This window comes from Tamandua tetradactyla, chromosome 24, assembly GCF_023851605.1.
Source record: "Tamandua tetradactyla isolate mTamTet1 chromosome 24, mTamTet1.pri, whole genome shotgun sequence".
Lineage (NCBI taxonomy): Eukaryota > Metazoa > Chordata > Mammalia > Pilosa > Myrmecophagidae > Tamandua > Tamandua tetradactyla.
Window position 1 is genome coordinate 44,341,153 of NC_135350.1, and position 18,364 is coordinate 44,359,516.

Below are 18,364 nucleotides of genomic sequence, written 5' to 3' on the forward strand. Positions count from 1 at the left end.
ATTCCTAAATAAGAGAAAACTGCAATTTGTATCAACTACGAAAATGGACCTCAAAATCTCCGGACAGGATTTATTTCTGTTTATAATATATGGATATATAGTACTTTGGTGATCATTTAAAAAAATTAAAACTGTTTTATCACCTTTTTTTCCAAGGTAGACAAAGTATTTACAATATCTTTTGAACTCTAGATGGGCTCTCAAGCAGAGGATACTGTGATCCAAACCCAGACAGCCTGAAATAATATGCAGGTACGAAAGTGTCATGTGTGGGGTACAGCCAAGCATCTTTGTTACCTGGAGAACAAGCTTATACCGCAGAGAAGTAGTGGAGGCAAAGTTTGGAAAAACAAGGAGAGGTCAAAGGCCTCAAATGCCAAGCTGGGGAATTTGCATCTAATTTGGTAAGTCATGGGGTGCCACTGAGGTAAGCTAGGCAGAATAACAAATTCACAGTTGTGCTTTCAGAATTAATTTGGGGACAGCCTCAAGTAAGCACCAGGCAAGTGAGTCGGGCCACATTCGGCCTCCCAACGAACTGCAACTCAGTAAGGCGGGGACCCCTCACAAGAAAACGTGACCGCGGTAATACCTATTTGACAAGCTCACTCAGAAAGCTAAGACAGTGAACCCGGGGGCTCTTGCCAGGAGCGGCTCCCGCAGACGCTACTGCGCATGCCTGCCGAGGCCAGACGCCCGGGAACTGACGCTAGGGAACTTACGTCAGGCCCGGGTCGGGCCACGCCCTGCGAGCGCCATGCTAGCCTCGCGCGGCGCGGGATTCGCACAGGGACTGCGGGCCGTGACGCAGACCTTGCTGCAGGCCGACCGGCGCCCTTCCCTGTCTCTGGCGCGCGCGGCCGGCGCATTCCGCGCGGGCGACTGGCAGCCCTCAGTATGGCCAGGACCCGGGCCGGGGCGGCGCGGCCGAACGCTCAGCGTGGCGGCGGCGGTGGTGAACTCGGCGCCCCGCCCCCTGCAGCCGTACCTGCGCCTCGCGCGGTTGGACAAGCCCATTGGTGAGTGCGGGGGCGCGAGGTGACCGCGGGCGTGATAGAAATCAGAGAGCGGGAAAGCCTGGTCTTTGTCGTCAGGCGCCGCATTCCCTCGGGCGAGTCACCTCGGGTTACCCGAGTCCGAACTTCGTGCTTAGGGACCTGCGGGCTCTCACTCCCTTTGGATCCTCCGAAGAGCGGAGTAAATTCGCTTATTTCCACAAACACTTGTTTAAAGTGATGAATCAGGCAGAACATTCCATTCTGGTTTTCCTTCGTTTGCATAGATTTACGGTATTTGAAGCACTTCCACATTCATTATAATGTTGATCTTCACATTAAGGCTCCTCACAGAGCCAGACTCTAAGAACCCGGTGCTTTTATGCGAATGCCAGGCGTTTTCCCCCTGCAACATCCTTAAGATAAAGATTTAATTCATTTGAGCACAGCGGGTAGAGTGCTTATGAACTGCCTTTCAGCTCACTGTCACCTCCTGAGGGAGGATTTCCCTGACCTTCCTATCTAAAGTAACATCTCTTCACTCTATCCCTTTACTCTCCATTTTTCTAGTCATTATTCAACAGTAACTAACTTTTGTACATATTGGTTGATTGACTCCTCCAATACAATGCAAATTCCACAGATAGGAATTTTTCATCTAGTGCCTATAGCAGTGCCTAGCTATAGTAGTCTTAAATGAATCAGTAAATTCCTTCCACCTCGCTTAGCCTTAGGGATAAACTGTGGAAACTGCTTTCAGAGATCTTCCAGTCTAATTAAAAAATGCAGACTATTTGGTGAGCTGGGAAAGTGTGGAATCAAATATGAATGGTACAGATAGCAAGTGATGCCAGAAAAAAGAAATTACCGTGGATCTCCCATTTGTGGAAAAAGTTTCAAGAAGAAATTGTACCTCAAAGGACAAGTAGGTTTTGCAGAGGAGGGAAGAGATCTTGGTAGGGAAACATCTTTGCAAACACCCAGGTCTAGGGTGTTGAAACATTAAGGGATGAGCCTGACATGGAATACCAGGTAGGCATAGAAAGTAGTCCGAGACAAGGTGAGATAAGCATTGAACTAAAGAAGGATGGACCATGGGAGGGGTGGTGGAGTCTGAACTCCAACTAATCTAGATGATAACATTTCTCATTGCAGTGCATGGAAATACATTCAAATACTTAGACACCTTCACTCCACCTTTGCCCAGCCCAGATCCCTAAACTGGCTTTTGGTATCTGAATATATGCGCTAACCTATTTGGGATCAGAACCCTAAGAGTTATAACAAAATCAGCCACTAATATATAAAAGCAAATGAAATGATAGGAAAGCCCAGCCATTATTAGTAGGACTGCATATGATGCCTTGCATTTGGGGGCCAGGTACAGATTGATAAGCATAAATTTCCAAGCTCAATTCTAATCCAATGCCTGACTGTAATTCTTTTCTGGCCTCTGCATCACAGGGTTGCCAGTTCAGACTTTCAGGCATCCAAGACATCAATAGCTGCCATTATTCCCAGTTTCACAAATAACTTCTGGCTTCTACCTTAGTGCTAGGGCATATAACCACATAGCAAGAGGTTATAGAGGGATTATGAGTAAATTTCTGGAGCCAAACCCCTAGAGATTATCTTTTGTTTTTCCTTTTCTGAACTCCCAGGCTGTATTAACTTCCCCCTGCTATGTGCATGAATACTTCTTTTATCACAAAGTTTACTATAAGTATCTTTTTACTTGTCAGTAAGCAAGTGAAACAAGTGAAATCTCAGAAATTATTGAAATATAATATAATTATAAGAAACAATATAATACTTAAAGACAATCTTGTTCTACCTTGGAATTCAATATATATTTGTGGAATTTATTGAATGAACAGGATGGAAATTTAAAGTTAACAGGTCAAAATGAAATATCACAGCATCAAATGTGAGTAAATATGAGTTATGGAGTCAACAACATGGCCTGAAGTTGAGTGGGTAAAAATTATTGTGGCTCTTTGAAGTAGTCAAGGAAGACTTTGTAGGAGATGGGACAAAGAATGGCTCCTTGAAGGTTGGATACAGTTGGGTAACCAAAATGGAGAAAGGACATTATTTCAGAAACAGTTAGTGACAAAGAAGACAGCTTGGTCAAGAGAGGCACAAGATCAGTGAGTGGACAAGGACTGCACTGAAATTAGTGCCACAATATCAGGTTAGAGTCTGACTAGGAAGCATTTTGATGCCCAGCAAAGAGTCCAAGCTTTTCCCCTATAGACAGTGGACTCTTTTGGTATGAGTCTCTACTCTGCCCATTTGAGGGACCTTGTTACATTACTTCACTTCTCTGGGCCTTCATTTCTCATCCATAAATGAAGATACTAATAACGCTGACTGCATAGTGTGTTCATAAGAATTCATTAATTTATCTTAAGTGCTTATAACAGTGCCTGTAGTAAGTGCTTAAGAACTGTTACCCATTCTTACTTAAGAAGTAGGGATTAGAGAAGATTGTGTTCATTGTTATTATGTATGTTAAGAAGTTGCCAGCGTGCCAGCCTACTGATTGCAGTAATTTTCAGGCAACTTATTTATAGTACTATGTTATAATTCATTCAACAAACAGTTTTGGCAAATTTTGGCCCATGCCAAAAAACGACAACAATAATGAGAAAAGCGCTGTAGGTAGTTACACAGCTTTCTCTCCAGAATCCTTCTGATTTTGAATTTTCAGTTCTAATTGTTGTGAAGTGATACTCTTTGTTCTCGAGCCCAGCAGGGCAGGATCAGTTACTACTCTGTCCTTGTGAGCTGTTCTGGTAGCTCCAAAGAAAAGGAAATAGCAGTTGAACTCATTGTGTTTTACTTAACCTCTATGTGCATCTATTTCATCATCTGTAAAATAAGGATAGTATTAGTTCCACTTTATAAGAGTATTGTTGAAGACTAGATGAATTTATACATATAGAAGCATTTTTAACAATGTTGACATTTATTGAACATTCAATACGTGTTAGCTGTTGTTATCCTATTAGGTGGAGCACACGAAACATGAGTCTGTCCATTACAACCTGAATTCAGGTCTGGACTGGCCTTCACTCAAGTTTCTAGCCTCTCCTTTCCTTTTCTGCTTGTGGGAATTTAAGCTCCCACAAAGCGTTTTTCCTTCGCAAACTCCTTCCTGATTTCCTCCCCAACTTACCCCCAATTAAGTTGGGTGATCCTGTTTTATGTCATTGTAGGACTATGTAGCAGCATTTACACTGTTGTTGAATTAATCTGCTTTATTGTTATTGCTTGTTTAACTGTGTTTCTTCTTTTGCATTTATAAGCTAGGTAAAGGCAGAGACCAGCTCTTTCTTAGTCACCATTGTATTCCCAGTTCCGTGCACAAAATACATACTTTATGAATATTTGTAAATGAACAAAGCTTCAACTTAATGAAGCTTAAACATGATTATAAAGGCTTTTGTCATTTGGACATTTTTTTCTGTAGCATCTGATTTTTCTTTAGCCCCATGTTCTTTTTTCTCTTATTCCTAAATAGGGGAGGAATGCTCAGAACTTATCTAATAGGCACCATGTCCAAGCAGTAGTTGGAAGACTTTCTTTTGGAAGTAGAACATCTGTTAAAGCTTATGTTGTAAAGTCAACTATCCATATAATTACTTGATTTTAGCTTAATTTTGTTGTGGGGCACACCGAAAGAGAGACCAGAAATTCCAAAACTGCAAGCCAATTTGGAGTCTTTATTAGCTAGCCAGCAGCTGCCTCAGAAATCCCAAGAAGGAGGATTCAGAGAGCAGCATCGTGGGGCTTGCAGGGTGGGCTTATAAAGGCTGAAATCGCAAGCTTTATCACAGAAGCAGAGAAGTGGCATTACTTTCACAGACCCACATCCTGGTTTTGCAGCTGTAAGCAGTCAAGCTTATCTACAGAAGCAAAGAGTGCTATTAACTTTTGCAAAAACAGGTTTGTGTGATTCCCACATCCTGGCCCCATTACCGGATGTTCTTCATGGGCCGGGGGCGGGATTTTCCACTCAGCTGGGGTCGAGCTCCTGATCCCTTACAATTTCATCTAATTTATAGACTAAATACCAAGAGCTGATCCCATTTATGCATGTAGTTGCAAAATATTCAATATGAAATAACAAAAATTTTAAGATTATAAGTCCTCCACCAAAAGACCATTCTAGTTTATCCTACTAACAGCAGTAAAAGAAGTTGCTTTTTTTAAAACTTTTTTGAGTAGGTAATGTATGTACATGATACAAATTTTGGAAGGTGCAATGGTGTAGAGTTAAAAGTAAAAAAGTCTCCTAACCCTGTCCCCCAACCACTCAGTTACCCTCCCAGAGGCAACCGTTATTGTCAATTTCTAATGTATCATTCTTTATGTGTATATATAAACATTCAAATATATGTATATGTATATCTATAACTATGTCTGTATTACCCCCACTCCCTAACACAAATGGTAGGTACTACACAGGCTGTTTTATTCTTAGCTTGTTATCAATTAGCATTGTTCTTTGCTGATCACTCCATATTAGTACATATATAAAGAGTTGCCTAATTTTTTTTAGAAAAATTATGTATTTTTAATTAGAGACATTGTGGATTTATAGAAAAATCATGTAAAAGCTACAGCATTCCCATACATGCCCTGTTTTGAAACTTTGATTTAGTGTGGTACCTTTGTTACAATTGAAGAAAGAATTTTAAATTGTATTATTAATTATAGTCCATAGTTTACATTAGGTGTATTTTCCCCATGTTCCACCCTTTTATGAACATCTTGTATTAGTGTGGTACATTTGTTATAATTCATGAGAGAACATTTTGATACTTGTACTTTTAACTATAGTTCATCGTAACCACAAGGGTTCAGTGTGTTATACAGCCTTATGTTTTATCTTTTACTTTTTAGTCTTGTAACATATATACAAACAAAAATATCCTCTTTTAATCTCATTCACATATATATTTCAATGCTGTTAATTGTACTGATAATAATGTGCTACCATCACCACCATCCATATCCAAAACTTTGCAATCAACATAAATAGAAATTCCGTACCAATTAAACATTAATTCCTCATTCCCACCCCAAACCAGCCCCTGGTAACCTATATTCTAGATCCTAACTCCATGAGTTTGCTTATTCTAATTATTATCTAATTATTTCATATCCATGAGATTATATAATATTTGTCCTTTTGTGTCTGGCTTGTGTCATTCAATAAAATGCCCTCAAGGTTCATCCATGTTGTAGCATGTATCTGTCAGAACATCATTCCTTTTTATGGCTGAATAATATCCATTTATGTATATACCACATTTTGCTTATCTCTGCATCACTTGATGGACACTTGGATTGTTTCCATCTTTTGGCAATGGTGAATAATGCCACTGTGAACATCAGTGTAAAAGTATCTGAGTCCCTGCTTTCAATTTTTTGGGATATATACCTAGTAGAGAGAGTGCTGGGTCGTATAGTAGCTCTATACTTAACTTTCTGAGGAAGTGTCAAACTATCCTTAGTGCTTGCACCATTATACATTTCTACCAGCAATGAATGAGTGTCGCTATTTGTCTACATCTTCTCCAAAGCACGTATAATTTTTTTTTAATAGTAGGCATTCTAGTAGGGGTCAATTATATCTCATTGTGGTTCTGATTTGCATTTCTCTGATGGATAGTGATGTTGCGCACCATTTCATGGCTTTTTAGCCATTTGTATATCATCCTCTTTGGAGAAATACCTATTCAAGTATTTTGCACATTTTAAAAATTGGGCTGTTTGTGTCTTTATTGTTGAGTTGTAGGATTTCTTTATACATTCTGGGTATTAAACCATTATCAGATATATAGTTTCCAACTATTTCCTCTTATTGGATAGGTTGTCTTTTCATGTTTGTGATACAGTCTTTTGATGTGCAAAAGTTTTCAGTTTTGTTGAGGACCCATTTATTTTTGTTTTCATTGCTTTTTTTACTTTGGGTGTAGAGTCTAAGAAACCATTGCTTAACATAAGATCCTAAACATGCTTTCCTATATTTTCTTCTAGGAATTTTATAGTCCTGGTCCTTATTGTAGGTCTTTGATCCATTTTAAGTTCATTCTTGTGTGTGATGAGAGGTTCTTTTGTGTATCAGTATCTGGTTCTCCCAGAACCATCTGTTGAAGAGACTATCTTTCCTAACTCAGTGGTCTTGGCAGCCTTGTCAAAAATCAGTTAGCTTCAAATGAAGTCAAGAAGATATCTTGTAGGTTACCCTTATGGAAGCTTCAGCTTGCCATGGTATGCCAAGCCCCAACCAATAATATTACTCAAAACCCTAAAGAATATCCAGGCCTTTATCTGGGACTCTGAATTTTCACTTATTAAGTTTATTTTTCAGAAACTTAAAACCTCCAGATTGATCCTATGCTAGGTAAGCACAGAAACTCAGAGGTACTGGTCTCTCCAAGAACATCATCCAATTGCATTTCCCTATCCCATGATGTAAATACCCTTTTTCAACATGAAGAAGTTAGAATGGTCATTGCCTAAATATCCCTGAAGATTGAGAAAATGATCAAATGAAAGGGGGGAGTTATAAGAGACAATAAGATTTAGCAATTGGAGCAATTAGAAGGAAACACCTGAAACTGTGGAACTGGAACCCATACCATCCTTGGATATTTCCTCTATTACTACTTGTTATACTGTACTTCAAAATTTATTACTTTTCTGCATACATGTTTTATTTCACAATAAAAAAGTTTAGAAAATAAATAACATAAATTTTAAAAAAATCAATTAACCATAGATATGAAGGTCTGTTTCTGAACTCTCATTTGATTACATTGGTTGTTATATCTATTCTTGTGCCTACTTTTTTGACCAGTGTAGCTTTGCAATATGCCTTAAAGTCAGGAAGTGTAAGTCTTTCAATTGTGGTCTTCTTCAAGATGTTTTTGGCTATTCAAGCCCTCTCACCATTCCAGATACATTTGATAATTGGCTTTTCTAATTCTGCACAGTAGTCTATTGGAATTTTAATTAGTAGTGCATTGAATGTGTGAATCATTTTGGGTAGAATTGACATCTTTATGATATTTAGCCTTTCAATCCATGAACACAGAATGTCCTTCCATTTATTTAGGTCTCCTTTGTTTTCTTTTAGCAGTGTTTTGTGGTTTTCTGTTTACAAGTCTTTGCATCCTTGGTTAAATTTATTTCTAGATAATTCTTTTAGTGGCTATTGTAAATGGAATTTTTTTTTCTTTATTTCCTCCTTTGCTAACTCATTACTAGTGTATAGAAACATTACTGGTTTTGTCTGTTGATCTTGTATGCCTCCACTTTGCTAAATTGGTTTATTAACTCTAAGAACTTTGTTGTAGATTTTTGAGGACTTTCTATAAATAAGATCATGTTTTCTCCATTTAGTGAAACTTTACTATTTCCTTTCCAATCTAGATTCCTTTTATTTCTTTTTGTCGCCTAACTTTTCTTGCCTGAACTTCCAATACAGTGTTGAATAACAGCAGTAATAGGGGGCATCCTTGTTTCACCTCTTAGGGGAAACACTTTCAGTCTCTCACCCCTGAGTATGTTGTTAGCTGTGAGTTTTTCATATATACCCTTTATCTTGTTGAGGAAGTTTTCTTCTATTCCTACTTTTTGAAGAGTTTTTTTTATCAAGAGAGTATAGTGGAGTTTGTCAAATGCCTTTTCTGTGTAAATAGAGATGATTGAATAGTTTTTCCCTTCATTTTGTTAATGTTTTGTATTACATTAATTGCCACCCTTGCATACCTGGGATAACCACCCACAGGATCATGGTGAATAATTCTTTTGCTGTGTTTTTTTTTTTCACATGGGCAGGCACCGGGAAATGAACCGGGGTCCTCTGGCATGGCAGGCAAGCATTCTTGCCTGCTGAGCCACCGTGGCCCGCCCTCTTTTGCTGTGTTTTTGTATACAATTTCCAACTATTTTTGTTGAGGAGTTTTGCATCTGTATTCACGAGAGAAATTGGTCTATACTTTTCTTTTATTGTAGTATCTTTATCCAGCTTTGGTATTAAGGTGATCTTGGACTCATAGAGTTATATAGTGTCCCCTCCTCTTACATTTTTTTGGAACAATTTGAGCAGGATAGGATTTAATTCTTCTTGGATGGTTTGGTAGAATTCACCTGTGTAATATCTGATCCTGGGCTTTTCTTTGATGGGAGGTTTTTGATGACTGATTCAATCACTTATAATTGGTCTGTTGAGATCTTCTATTTCTTCTAGAGTCAATGTAGGTTGATCATATCTTTAGAAATTTGTCCATTTCATCTATGTTGTCTAATTTATTTGTATGTAGTTGAGCATAGTATCCTCTTAATGATCCTTTTTATTTCTGTGGGGTCAGTAGTAATGTCCTCACTCTCTAATTTCTGATTTTATTTATTTGTGTCTTCTCTCTTTGTTTCTTTGTCAGTTTAGCTAAGGCTCTGTCAGTTTTATTAATCTTTTCAAGGAACCAGTTTATGTTATATTTAATACTTGCTATTGTTTTTTTTAAGATTTTAAATCTTTATTCTTTAATGCAGTACATGATTACATTAATTTTTTCATCATATAGCTGTGCATTTATCATCACAATCAACTTTTTTCTTTTTTTTTTTTGTGAATCAAAAAATGTGTACAAAAAAAAGCCCAATAAGTTTCAAAGCACACTGTAACAATTAGTTATAGAACAGATTTCAGAGTCCAGTATGGGTTACAGCACCACAATTTTAGGTTTTTCATTGTAGTTGCTCCAAAATACTGTAGACTAAAAGAAATATCAATATAATGATTTAGCACATTCCTCTCAAGATATTTATTGATTATTTTTCTTGTAATTTCTTCTTTGACCCACTGATTGCCTAAGAATGTATAATTTATCTTACATGTATATTAAATTTTCCAGTTCTCTGCCTGTTATTAATTTTCATCTTCATTCTGTTGTGGTCAGAGAAGATGCTCTGTATAATTTCATTCAATTCAAATTTATTGAAATTTGTCTTTTGACCCAAAATGTGGTCTGTCCTGGAGAATGATCTATATACACTTGAGAAGAACCTATATCCTGCTGTTTTGGGGTGCAATGTTCTGTATGTGTGGGTTAGGTCTAGTTCATGTATCATTTATCAAATGTGTTTCTTCTGAAGTTTTAATTTGTTCCCTTTACTCAGCCACATTTGTTTCTTACTATGGTTTGTTATATTTTGCTGATGTCTGGGTATCTGATTTTGTTTATGAGTTAACTGTGATGGTCAGTTTTTCCCTCTTGTCTCCAGTTTTATTATTGATTGACTTTGTGTTGAGGCTCTTCTTTGACACTTGGTCCAACTTATTATAGGCCTTTTTAGAGTAGCCTGTGTTTAACTGTGCAGATTTTCTTAGCTCTTCATCTTATTATCGTCCTGAACATGCAGGCAATTTTTATGATTTTGTATTTTTTGTGCAACTATTTCACTTACAGGAGAAAGCTTCCTCTCTTCTGCACTTCTGTGGGAATCTTGATCTTTTCTTTCTTTTTTTTTTTGCATATAGGTTTTCTCCCTGAATTCTATAATTTGTTTAAATTCTCCCCCTTACTCAGTAACCCCTTTTCCTTACACTTTTTTAGTTCTGGGATCCTCCTTACAAGAGTTCATTTTGAACCACTCCCACCACCCCTTTTTTTCTGGGAGATTTTTCTGTCTCTGGTTTCTTCCCCTTTATGGTATCCCACCCCAGGGAGTCAGATGAAGTTACTCCAGAATCTGTTTTGCATTTAAGTGGTCTAGCCAATAGGAACTGCATTTGATAAGCATGCCTCTTGTCAACAATTCTACTGCAGTGTCTCTCTCTATCTTTATCTCTATCATCTATCTATCTGTCTATCTATCTGTCTGTCTGTGTGTCTAACCTATCTATCCTAGGTACCCTTTATATGTGGCAGGGCTTAACAACTTGTCTTCTGCCTTGGGTCTCTGTGGATTTGAGTCCCTGTGCATGGATGTGCATGGGGTTGTATCTTGCTGCTCTGAGTGGCTGTAAAGTCTGTGTCCCTGACAGGAGGGATCCAGACCATGCCCTATCTACAAGACTCCCAAGTTGTATGGGACCCAGTCAGGGGAAGTGGGAAGGACCAGTAGGTCTGGATGGAAATTTCCTACCTGCTTCTGTGGGTTATTTTCTTTTTCTTCAATTCAGAGTTTGCTAGTCCTTCTCCTGTGTCTAATGTCCTCCAAAGTTCTAAGAAAGTAGAAATTGTCCTTTTATTAGCTGATTCTGAGGGAAGACTTTTCCAGGGTATGTTTTATGTCACATGTTGAATATTTTAATGGCTGCATTATAATTCTCTTATTGGATATACCATAATTTATTTAATCATCCACTATTGGTGTACATTTATTATGTTTACAGTCTTTTACTATTACAAATGTCAAATATGTACCTTATAAAGAAGTTTATACTTAAAGAGGAAGAATTTATGGGTCAACAAGTTTATACACTTGTAATTTGGGTGAAAAGTTTTTAAATGGACTCCGTAATAGTTGGGCCATTCTGTAATTCTATCAGAAATATATAAGGGTGCCTGACTCTCCACAGTATATTAACAGACTTTTGAGATTTGAGAGGGAAAATGTTACGTTAGTGTAGCTTTAATGTGTTTTTCTCAAATTTGAGTATATTTCCATTATATATGAGTCATTTGTATTTCTTTTTTCTGTGAACCTTTTATATATATATTGTCCATTTTTAAAATGGATTATTGATCTCTTCTCAATTTCTAAGAACTTTTTACATATGAGGAAAAATATTCCTTTGTGTGTGAGTTGCAAGTTTACCAGTTTGCCATGTGTTTTTTTTACTTTATCGTTTTCTTTACTTCTTTTGAATGTGGCATTTAAACAAACGAAGACAGTTAACAAATTTCAATTTGTACCTTTTTTGTTTTTTATTTTTGCTTAGGAACCTGGCTGCTGTATCTGCCATGTACCTGGAGCATTAGCTTGGCAGCTGAACCGGGTTGTTTTCCAGACTGGTACATGTTATCCCTCTTTGGTACTGGAGCTGTTCTGATGCGTGGAGCAGGCTGTACTATCAATGACATGTGGGACCGGAACTATGATAAAAAGGTAGTTTCTTCCTGTAAAGAAACAGAGAGAGCCACCTCTCAATTCTGCAGTGTAATAAGGTGGCATCACTTTTGAATGCCACATAAACCAAAAGATTATTTAATATCTTCATTGAAATCCAACATAAGCAGTGTTGGTATCAGTTGAATGGCTGGTGTTACAAAGTGCAGTAAAATCTTATCTCAACATAAGAATGGCCATTGGATCCTCTTAATTCATTTTTACTCAACTGAGTAAAATTTACTCATTGAGAAAAATGAATTAAGAATTTGGAGGGTAAGGATATTAGGAGTGAAAGTGAAAAATCCATCCCAAACCTGTGAGTGTTGAAAAGAACTGTTATCCCTTCCCTTGGAATATATTTTTGGAGCCATAACTATTCTTAGTAAATCAAACCTTAATTTAAATTAACCAAGGCAGCCTTAATAGCATTTACTGTCTTGTGTCTTTAAAGAGTAATATTTTATTCTTTATGTTTTCCTTAGAAAAATAGTACACACTTATTCAAAAAATTTACACAGTTCAGAAATGTAGAAGATTGTAAATGAATCCCCCTAATACCCTTCCTCAACCCCCCTAATTTCATTTAGCAGTTTGATGTATTATATTCCTCTGAATTATTTTCTTTTTATGCTAATGCATATGTTTAATTATTTCTTTGTTCCTTAAGAAATAGTTATGTTTTCAAGGGAGGGGGCCATCTTTTCCCCCTTTATCCTAGTACCAGTGCCATAACAAGTACAAGATCATTAAATGCTTGAGTAAATAGTCAAGTTATACTCTTGTGAAGCTTATGTAGGTAACAGAGAAGCTTAGCCTAGCTATAGGTATGCCTAAGAGTTACTTCTAGAGGAACTCTTTTTTTTTTTTGCTCAGATGTGACCTCACTCTCTCTAAGCCCAGCTCTGTAAGTGAAATAATTGCCCTCCCCACTCCATGGAACATGATATCCAGTGGTAAAAGTCTCCCTGGAGGCGTGGGAGATGACTCCTAGGGATGAGTCCAGCCCCTGGCACTGTGGGATCAACAATTCCATCCTAGAGGGGGGAAAGAAGTATAGCTAGTAAAATATCAGTGGCTGAGAGAGTTCAGATGAAGTTGAGAGGCTACTTTGGAGGTTGCTCTTACACAAGCTTCAGTTAGACATTGTGATTGGTTAAACAAAGTAATTGGTTAAACAAAGTGTAAACTATCTATACCTTGGAAAGCTACTCAGTAATATAAAGGAATGAACTATTGATAAACATAGCATCCTGGGTCAATCTCCAGAGAATTATGCTGAGAGAAAAAAGCTGAATGCAAAAAAAGTTAATACTGTATGTTTCCATTTATATAACATTCTTGTATGACAAAATTAGAGAAATGGAAAGAAGATTAGTTGCCAGGAGTTAAGGAAGGGATGAAGTAGGTGATAAGTAGATGTGGCTGTGAAAGGGCAGCATGTAGGATGCTTGTGGTGGTGAAAATGTTCTATATCTTAATGATATTAGTGTCAAAGTCTTGGTTGTCGTTTTGTATTACAGTTTTGCAACAGATTACTAATGAGGGAAATTGGGTAAATGCTACATAGGATCTCTGTATTATTTCTTATAACTGCATGTGAATTTATAATTATCTCAAAAGAAAAAATTTAATTAAAAAAAGTAATTACGCATCTTAAATAGACCAATATTATGTCTGTAATGTAGTATAATATATTCAAGCCAACCAGCTTTTTCCTTTTTTTAATGAACTAAGTATTACCTGTTTGGTGCCCCTCTAAGTGATTTTCTCCATAAATAAAAGAGAACTGATTAGATACTTTAAATCTTCTTCATGTATTTTTCCATGATTAGAAGAATCTAAATTCTATACTGACATAGAATGAAGTATGAATGAGTGTTTTATACTACTGAGATGGTTTTGCTAACATGAATTTTTAAATATTATATGCATCTCTTTTAAAAGATGAATTAAAAATCTTGGCCAATTTATAATGCTTACCTCACAGTTTCTTAAAGGTTTATATTATTAAGGACGTATTTATGGCTCAGGGTTTTACTTGATACATTACATGGTAATTCCTAATGCATTAGTAAGTTAGTAATTATCAATAGTAATAAATTAGTAAAATGGTAACATTAAATGATGAGTGAATTGCAGTTCGTGTATATGGGTTGTGTGTTTTGTTGATGTTCCGTATAATCTAGCCGTATGATCAACTGATAAGCATTAGGTCCAAAAACACTGAAATAGTCTCAACACTCAACTATTAATGATTTGGTTTTGTAAACTGTGAGTATGCTGGTTTCATAGAATGTGTTTTATCATGTTGTTTTAGTTTTTTGACAGAGTGCTTGTTTATTTTCAAGCTTTCAAATTTAGCTAGGTAAATTTACCACAGAGGCAGTGTAATTTTTTTTTTTAGTCCTAGGAGTTTATTTGTAGATTTTTTTTTTATAATTTTTAAAATTTTTTTAAATACCAAAAAGCACCAAACATTCTTCACCTTTGATCATTCTGTTCTACATATATAATCAGTAATTCACAATATCATCACATAGTTGCATATTCATCAGCATGATAATTTCTTGTAACATTTGCATCTATTCAGAAAAAGAAATAAAACAAAAAGAGAAAAATAAATTTGTACATACCATCCCCCTTACCTCTCCCTTTCATTGATCACTAGCATTTCAAACTAAATTTAACATTTGTTCCCCCTATTATTTATTTTTATTCCATATGTTCTACTCATCTGTTGACATGGTAGATAAAAGGAGCATCAAACACAGGGTTTTCACAATCACATAGTCACATTGTGAAAGCTGTATCATTATACAATCATCTTCAAGAAACATGGCTACTGGAACGCAGCTCTACATTTTCAGGCAGTTCCCTCCAGCCTCTCCATTACATCTTGACTAACAAGGTGATATCTACTTAATGTGTAAGAATAACCTCCAGGATAACCTGTCAACTCTGTTTGGAATCTCTCAGCCATTGACACTTTATTTTGTCTCATTTCACTCTTTTCCCTTTTAGTCAGGAAGGTTTTCTCAATCCCTTGATGCTGAGTCTCAGCTCATTCTAGGATTTCTGTCTCATGTTGCCAGGAAGGTCCATACCCCTGGGAGTCATGTCCCACGTAGACAAGGGGAGGGTGGTGAGTTTACTTGTTGTGTTGGCTGGAGAGAGAGGCCACATCTGAGCAACAAAAGAGGTTCTTCTGGGGGTGACTCTTAGGCCTAATTTTAAGTAGACTTGACCCATCCTTTGTGGGGTTAAGTTTCATATGAACAAACCCCAAGACTGGGGGCTCAGCCTATAACTTTGGTTGTCCACACTGCTTGTGAGAATATCAAGAATTCAACTTGGGGGAGTTGAATTTTCCCCTGTTTTCACCATTCCCTGAAGGGGACTTTGCAAATACTTTTTTATTCACTGTTCAAATCACTCTGGGATTTATGGGGGCGTCACTCTGGACAAACCCACAAAATCTTATGTCCTACTCAAGGTTCCATGTACTTATGGTGTTCAATTAAGCTGTCTACATAGTTTATATTAGGAAATGCACTAGTCAAAATATAAATTTTGTACCAAATAAACATTTTTTGCTTTAGTCTCACACATAAGTTGAAATTTTAAGATATTAATTGCCATTTATGTTCAACACCCTGCAGTATTGGCATTCCTTTGTTCTTCCTCATGCAAAAACATCTTTTAAATTTGTACATTTAGTCACTATCGTTATACACTCTAGGCATTCCTAGATTATACCATCTCAGTCTTTATCGTCTGTCTTTCTTTCTGATTTCATTTGTGCCCCCAGCCCTCCTCCCTCTATCATTCTCACATTCAGCTTCATTCAGTGTTTTAACATAATTATATTACAGTTAGGTAGTATTGTGCTGTCCATTTTTGAGTTTTTACATTCAGTCCTTTTGCACAATATGTATCCCTTCAGTTCCAATTACCCAATATCTTATCCTATTTCTATCTCCTGATGGTCTCTGTTACCAACAAAATTCTCCAAGTTTATTCACTAACATCAGTTCATATCGGTGAGACCATACAGTATTTGTTCTTTTGTTTCTGGCTAACCTCACTCAGCATAATGTGCTTAAGGCCTATCCATGTTGTTACATTCTTCATAACTTTATTCTGTCTTACAGCTGCATAATATTCCATCGTATGTATATACCACAATTTGTTTAGCCACTCTTCTGTTGATGGACATTTTGGCTGTTTACAGCTATTCGCAATTAAAAATAATGCTGCTATAAACATTGGTATGCAAATGTCCGTTTGTGTCCTTGCCCTCATGTCTTCTGAGTAGATACCTAGCAACGGTCTTGCTGGGACATATGGCAATTCTATATTTAGCTTTTTGAGGAACCCCAAAGAGGCAGTATAATTTTATGGTTAATAATATATGGTCTGTAGATGGATTAACTGTGCAACCACTTAACACTTTGTGACCTTGGAAAGTTACTAAGCCTTTCTGTGCCTCAGTGTCATAAAAGTTAGAAATGGCAAGATCTTGTAAATGGCTGAAAGACAGGAATGTTATAAGAGTTTGGTGATGTGATAAATATATAGCACTTAAAATAGTGGCATATTGTAACCACTCAATAATACTAGCATGACTGAAACAAATATAAAAGTTAAATATTATTTCTAATTTCAAACTAAATTAGGGATGAAAGATCCAGTTTTGGCGTTCTACCAGGATGAGTCATTATTCATAGTTTTTGACAAGTTATTTTATTGCGCAGTGATGCATGACATGAATTGGGTCAGCAGACTTTCTATAATAGACCAGTGACAAATATTTTAGGGTTTATAGGCCATAAGGTCTCTGTAAAAACTACTCAGTCTTCACTGGACCCTGAAAGCAGCCATAGACAATATGTAAACAAATGGGCATGACTGTATTCCAGTGAAGCTTTTTGTAAACACTGTAATTTGAATTTCATATAATTTTTATGTGTCACAGTACATTATCCTTCTTTTGATTTGTTTTTAACTATTTAAAAATGTAAAAGCCGGGTGCACAGGTGGTTCAGTGGTAGAATTCTCTCCTGCCATGTAGGAGACCCAGGTTTGATTTCCGGCCATGCACCATCCCCCCAAAAAAACAGCAAAAACTACTATTAGCTCATGAGCCATACACAACCAGGTGGCAGGCTGGATTTGGCTCACAGGACATAGTTTGCTGACTCATACAAAAATATGTTAAATTAATACATAGCATTTATTGTGTACTTATATGCCTTGAGTACTGCATTTACTCTATGAACTAGGCACTATTTTTTTTCTCCTTTTTCTTTAACAGGGAAGTAACCTAAGGCTGAGAGATGTTACGTAACTTACCCATAGTCACACAGCTTAATAAACAATGGAGTTGGATTCAAATCTGGCCTCTCTGTTCCCAGATTCTGAGTTCTTAACTTCTGGCAATGTTAGAAATTTGGTTATGTTGTCATCTGTGGTTGAGTATAAAATGGTCACATTTCATGATCAGTCGGAAGGAAAAGAACACCTAAGGTATATTGTTTGTCTATATAACAGCCCTGTTCTCACTCTATGAGTTTGCCCTTCGGGTGAGGACTTGAATCAATATAAGATTATAGACTCATTCCTAAATAGCCTAGCAAAAGCGCTCCCGTTTATAGTTCCAGATTATGTCTTGTCTTTCTTCACATCTGACTTCTGATATCATTGCTTCCCATGATCAAAACATTCATATATCAGCTTTATTCAATATCTACTGCACTTTCCTCTTCCCATGTTTCCTGGAAATTTTCCTATTCTTTTCTCTATGGAAATTGAACATATACTTGCACAGCTGGGTAGCTAGATAAAAAAGTTGCTTTGTTTTGTTTGTTAGGAGAAAGAGGAATGGTGGGAATTTTTATTCTTTTCAAAACAATTTTAAATCTGAAGTTTTGATTCTTGTCAGTACTTCAAATGTTGATTTTACCTTTACTCATATTTGTATCCTTGTGTGCCTACCAAGGGATAGTCTCTTGATTAAATGTCTAAATAAATGAGTGAACCATTATATGAAGCTAAAGTATCTGTTTTTTATGTGTTAAGGTTACAAGAACAGCAAATCGCCCAATAGCTGCTGGAGATATTTCAACTTTTAAATCCTTTGTTTTTCTCGGGGGGCAGCTGACCTTGGCACTGGGTGTTCTTCTATGTCTGAATTACTACAGGTATATTAATCATAGTCATTTATAATTAATTAT

At 36.8% G+C, this 18,364-nt stretch overlaps 1 protein-coding gene across 2 annotated transcripts in view; it reads left to right on the forward strand.

The window, feature by feature from the left end:
• The first annotated feature begins 728 nt into the window (after positions 1 to 728).
• The window catches only part of COQ2 (coenzyme Q2, polyprenyltransferase), a 29,632-nt gene continuing 11,996 nt past the window's right edge, over positions 729 to 18,364 (forward strand). The window contains exons 1-3 of one of the 2 annotated variants that reach the window (XM_077142974.1): positions 729 to 1,019; positions 11,962 to 12,128; positions 18,210 to 18,331. In XM_077142974.1, the coding sequence (XP_076999089.1) occupies positions 758 to 1,019; positions 11,962 to 12,128; positions 18,210 to 18,331 (551 nt within the window). In that variant the 5' untranslated portion in view covers positions 729 to 757. The remainder of the gene's footprint in view (positions 1,020 to 11,961; positions 12,129 to 18,209; positions 18,332 to 18,364) is intronic. The other variant, XM_077142973.1, reaches the window with a different exon arrangement.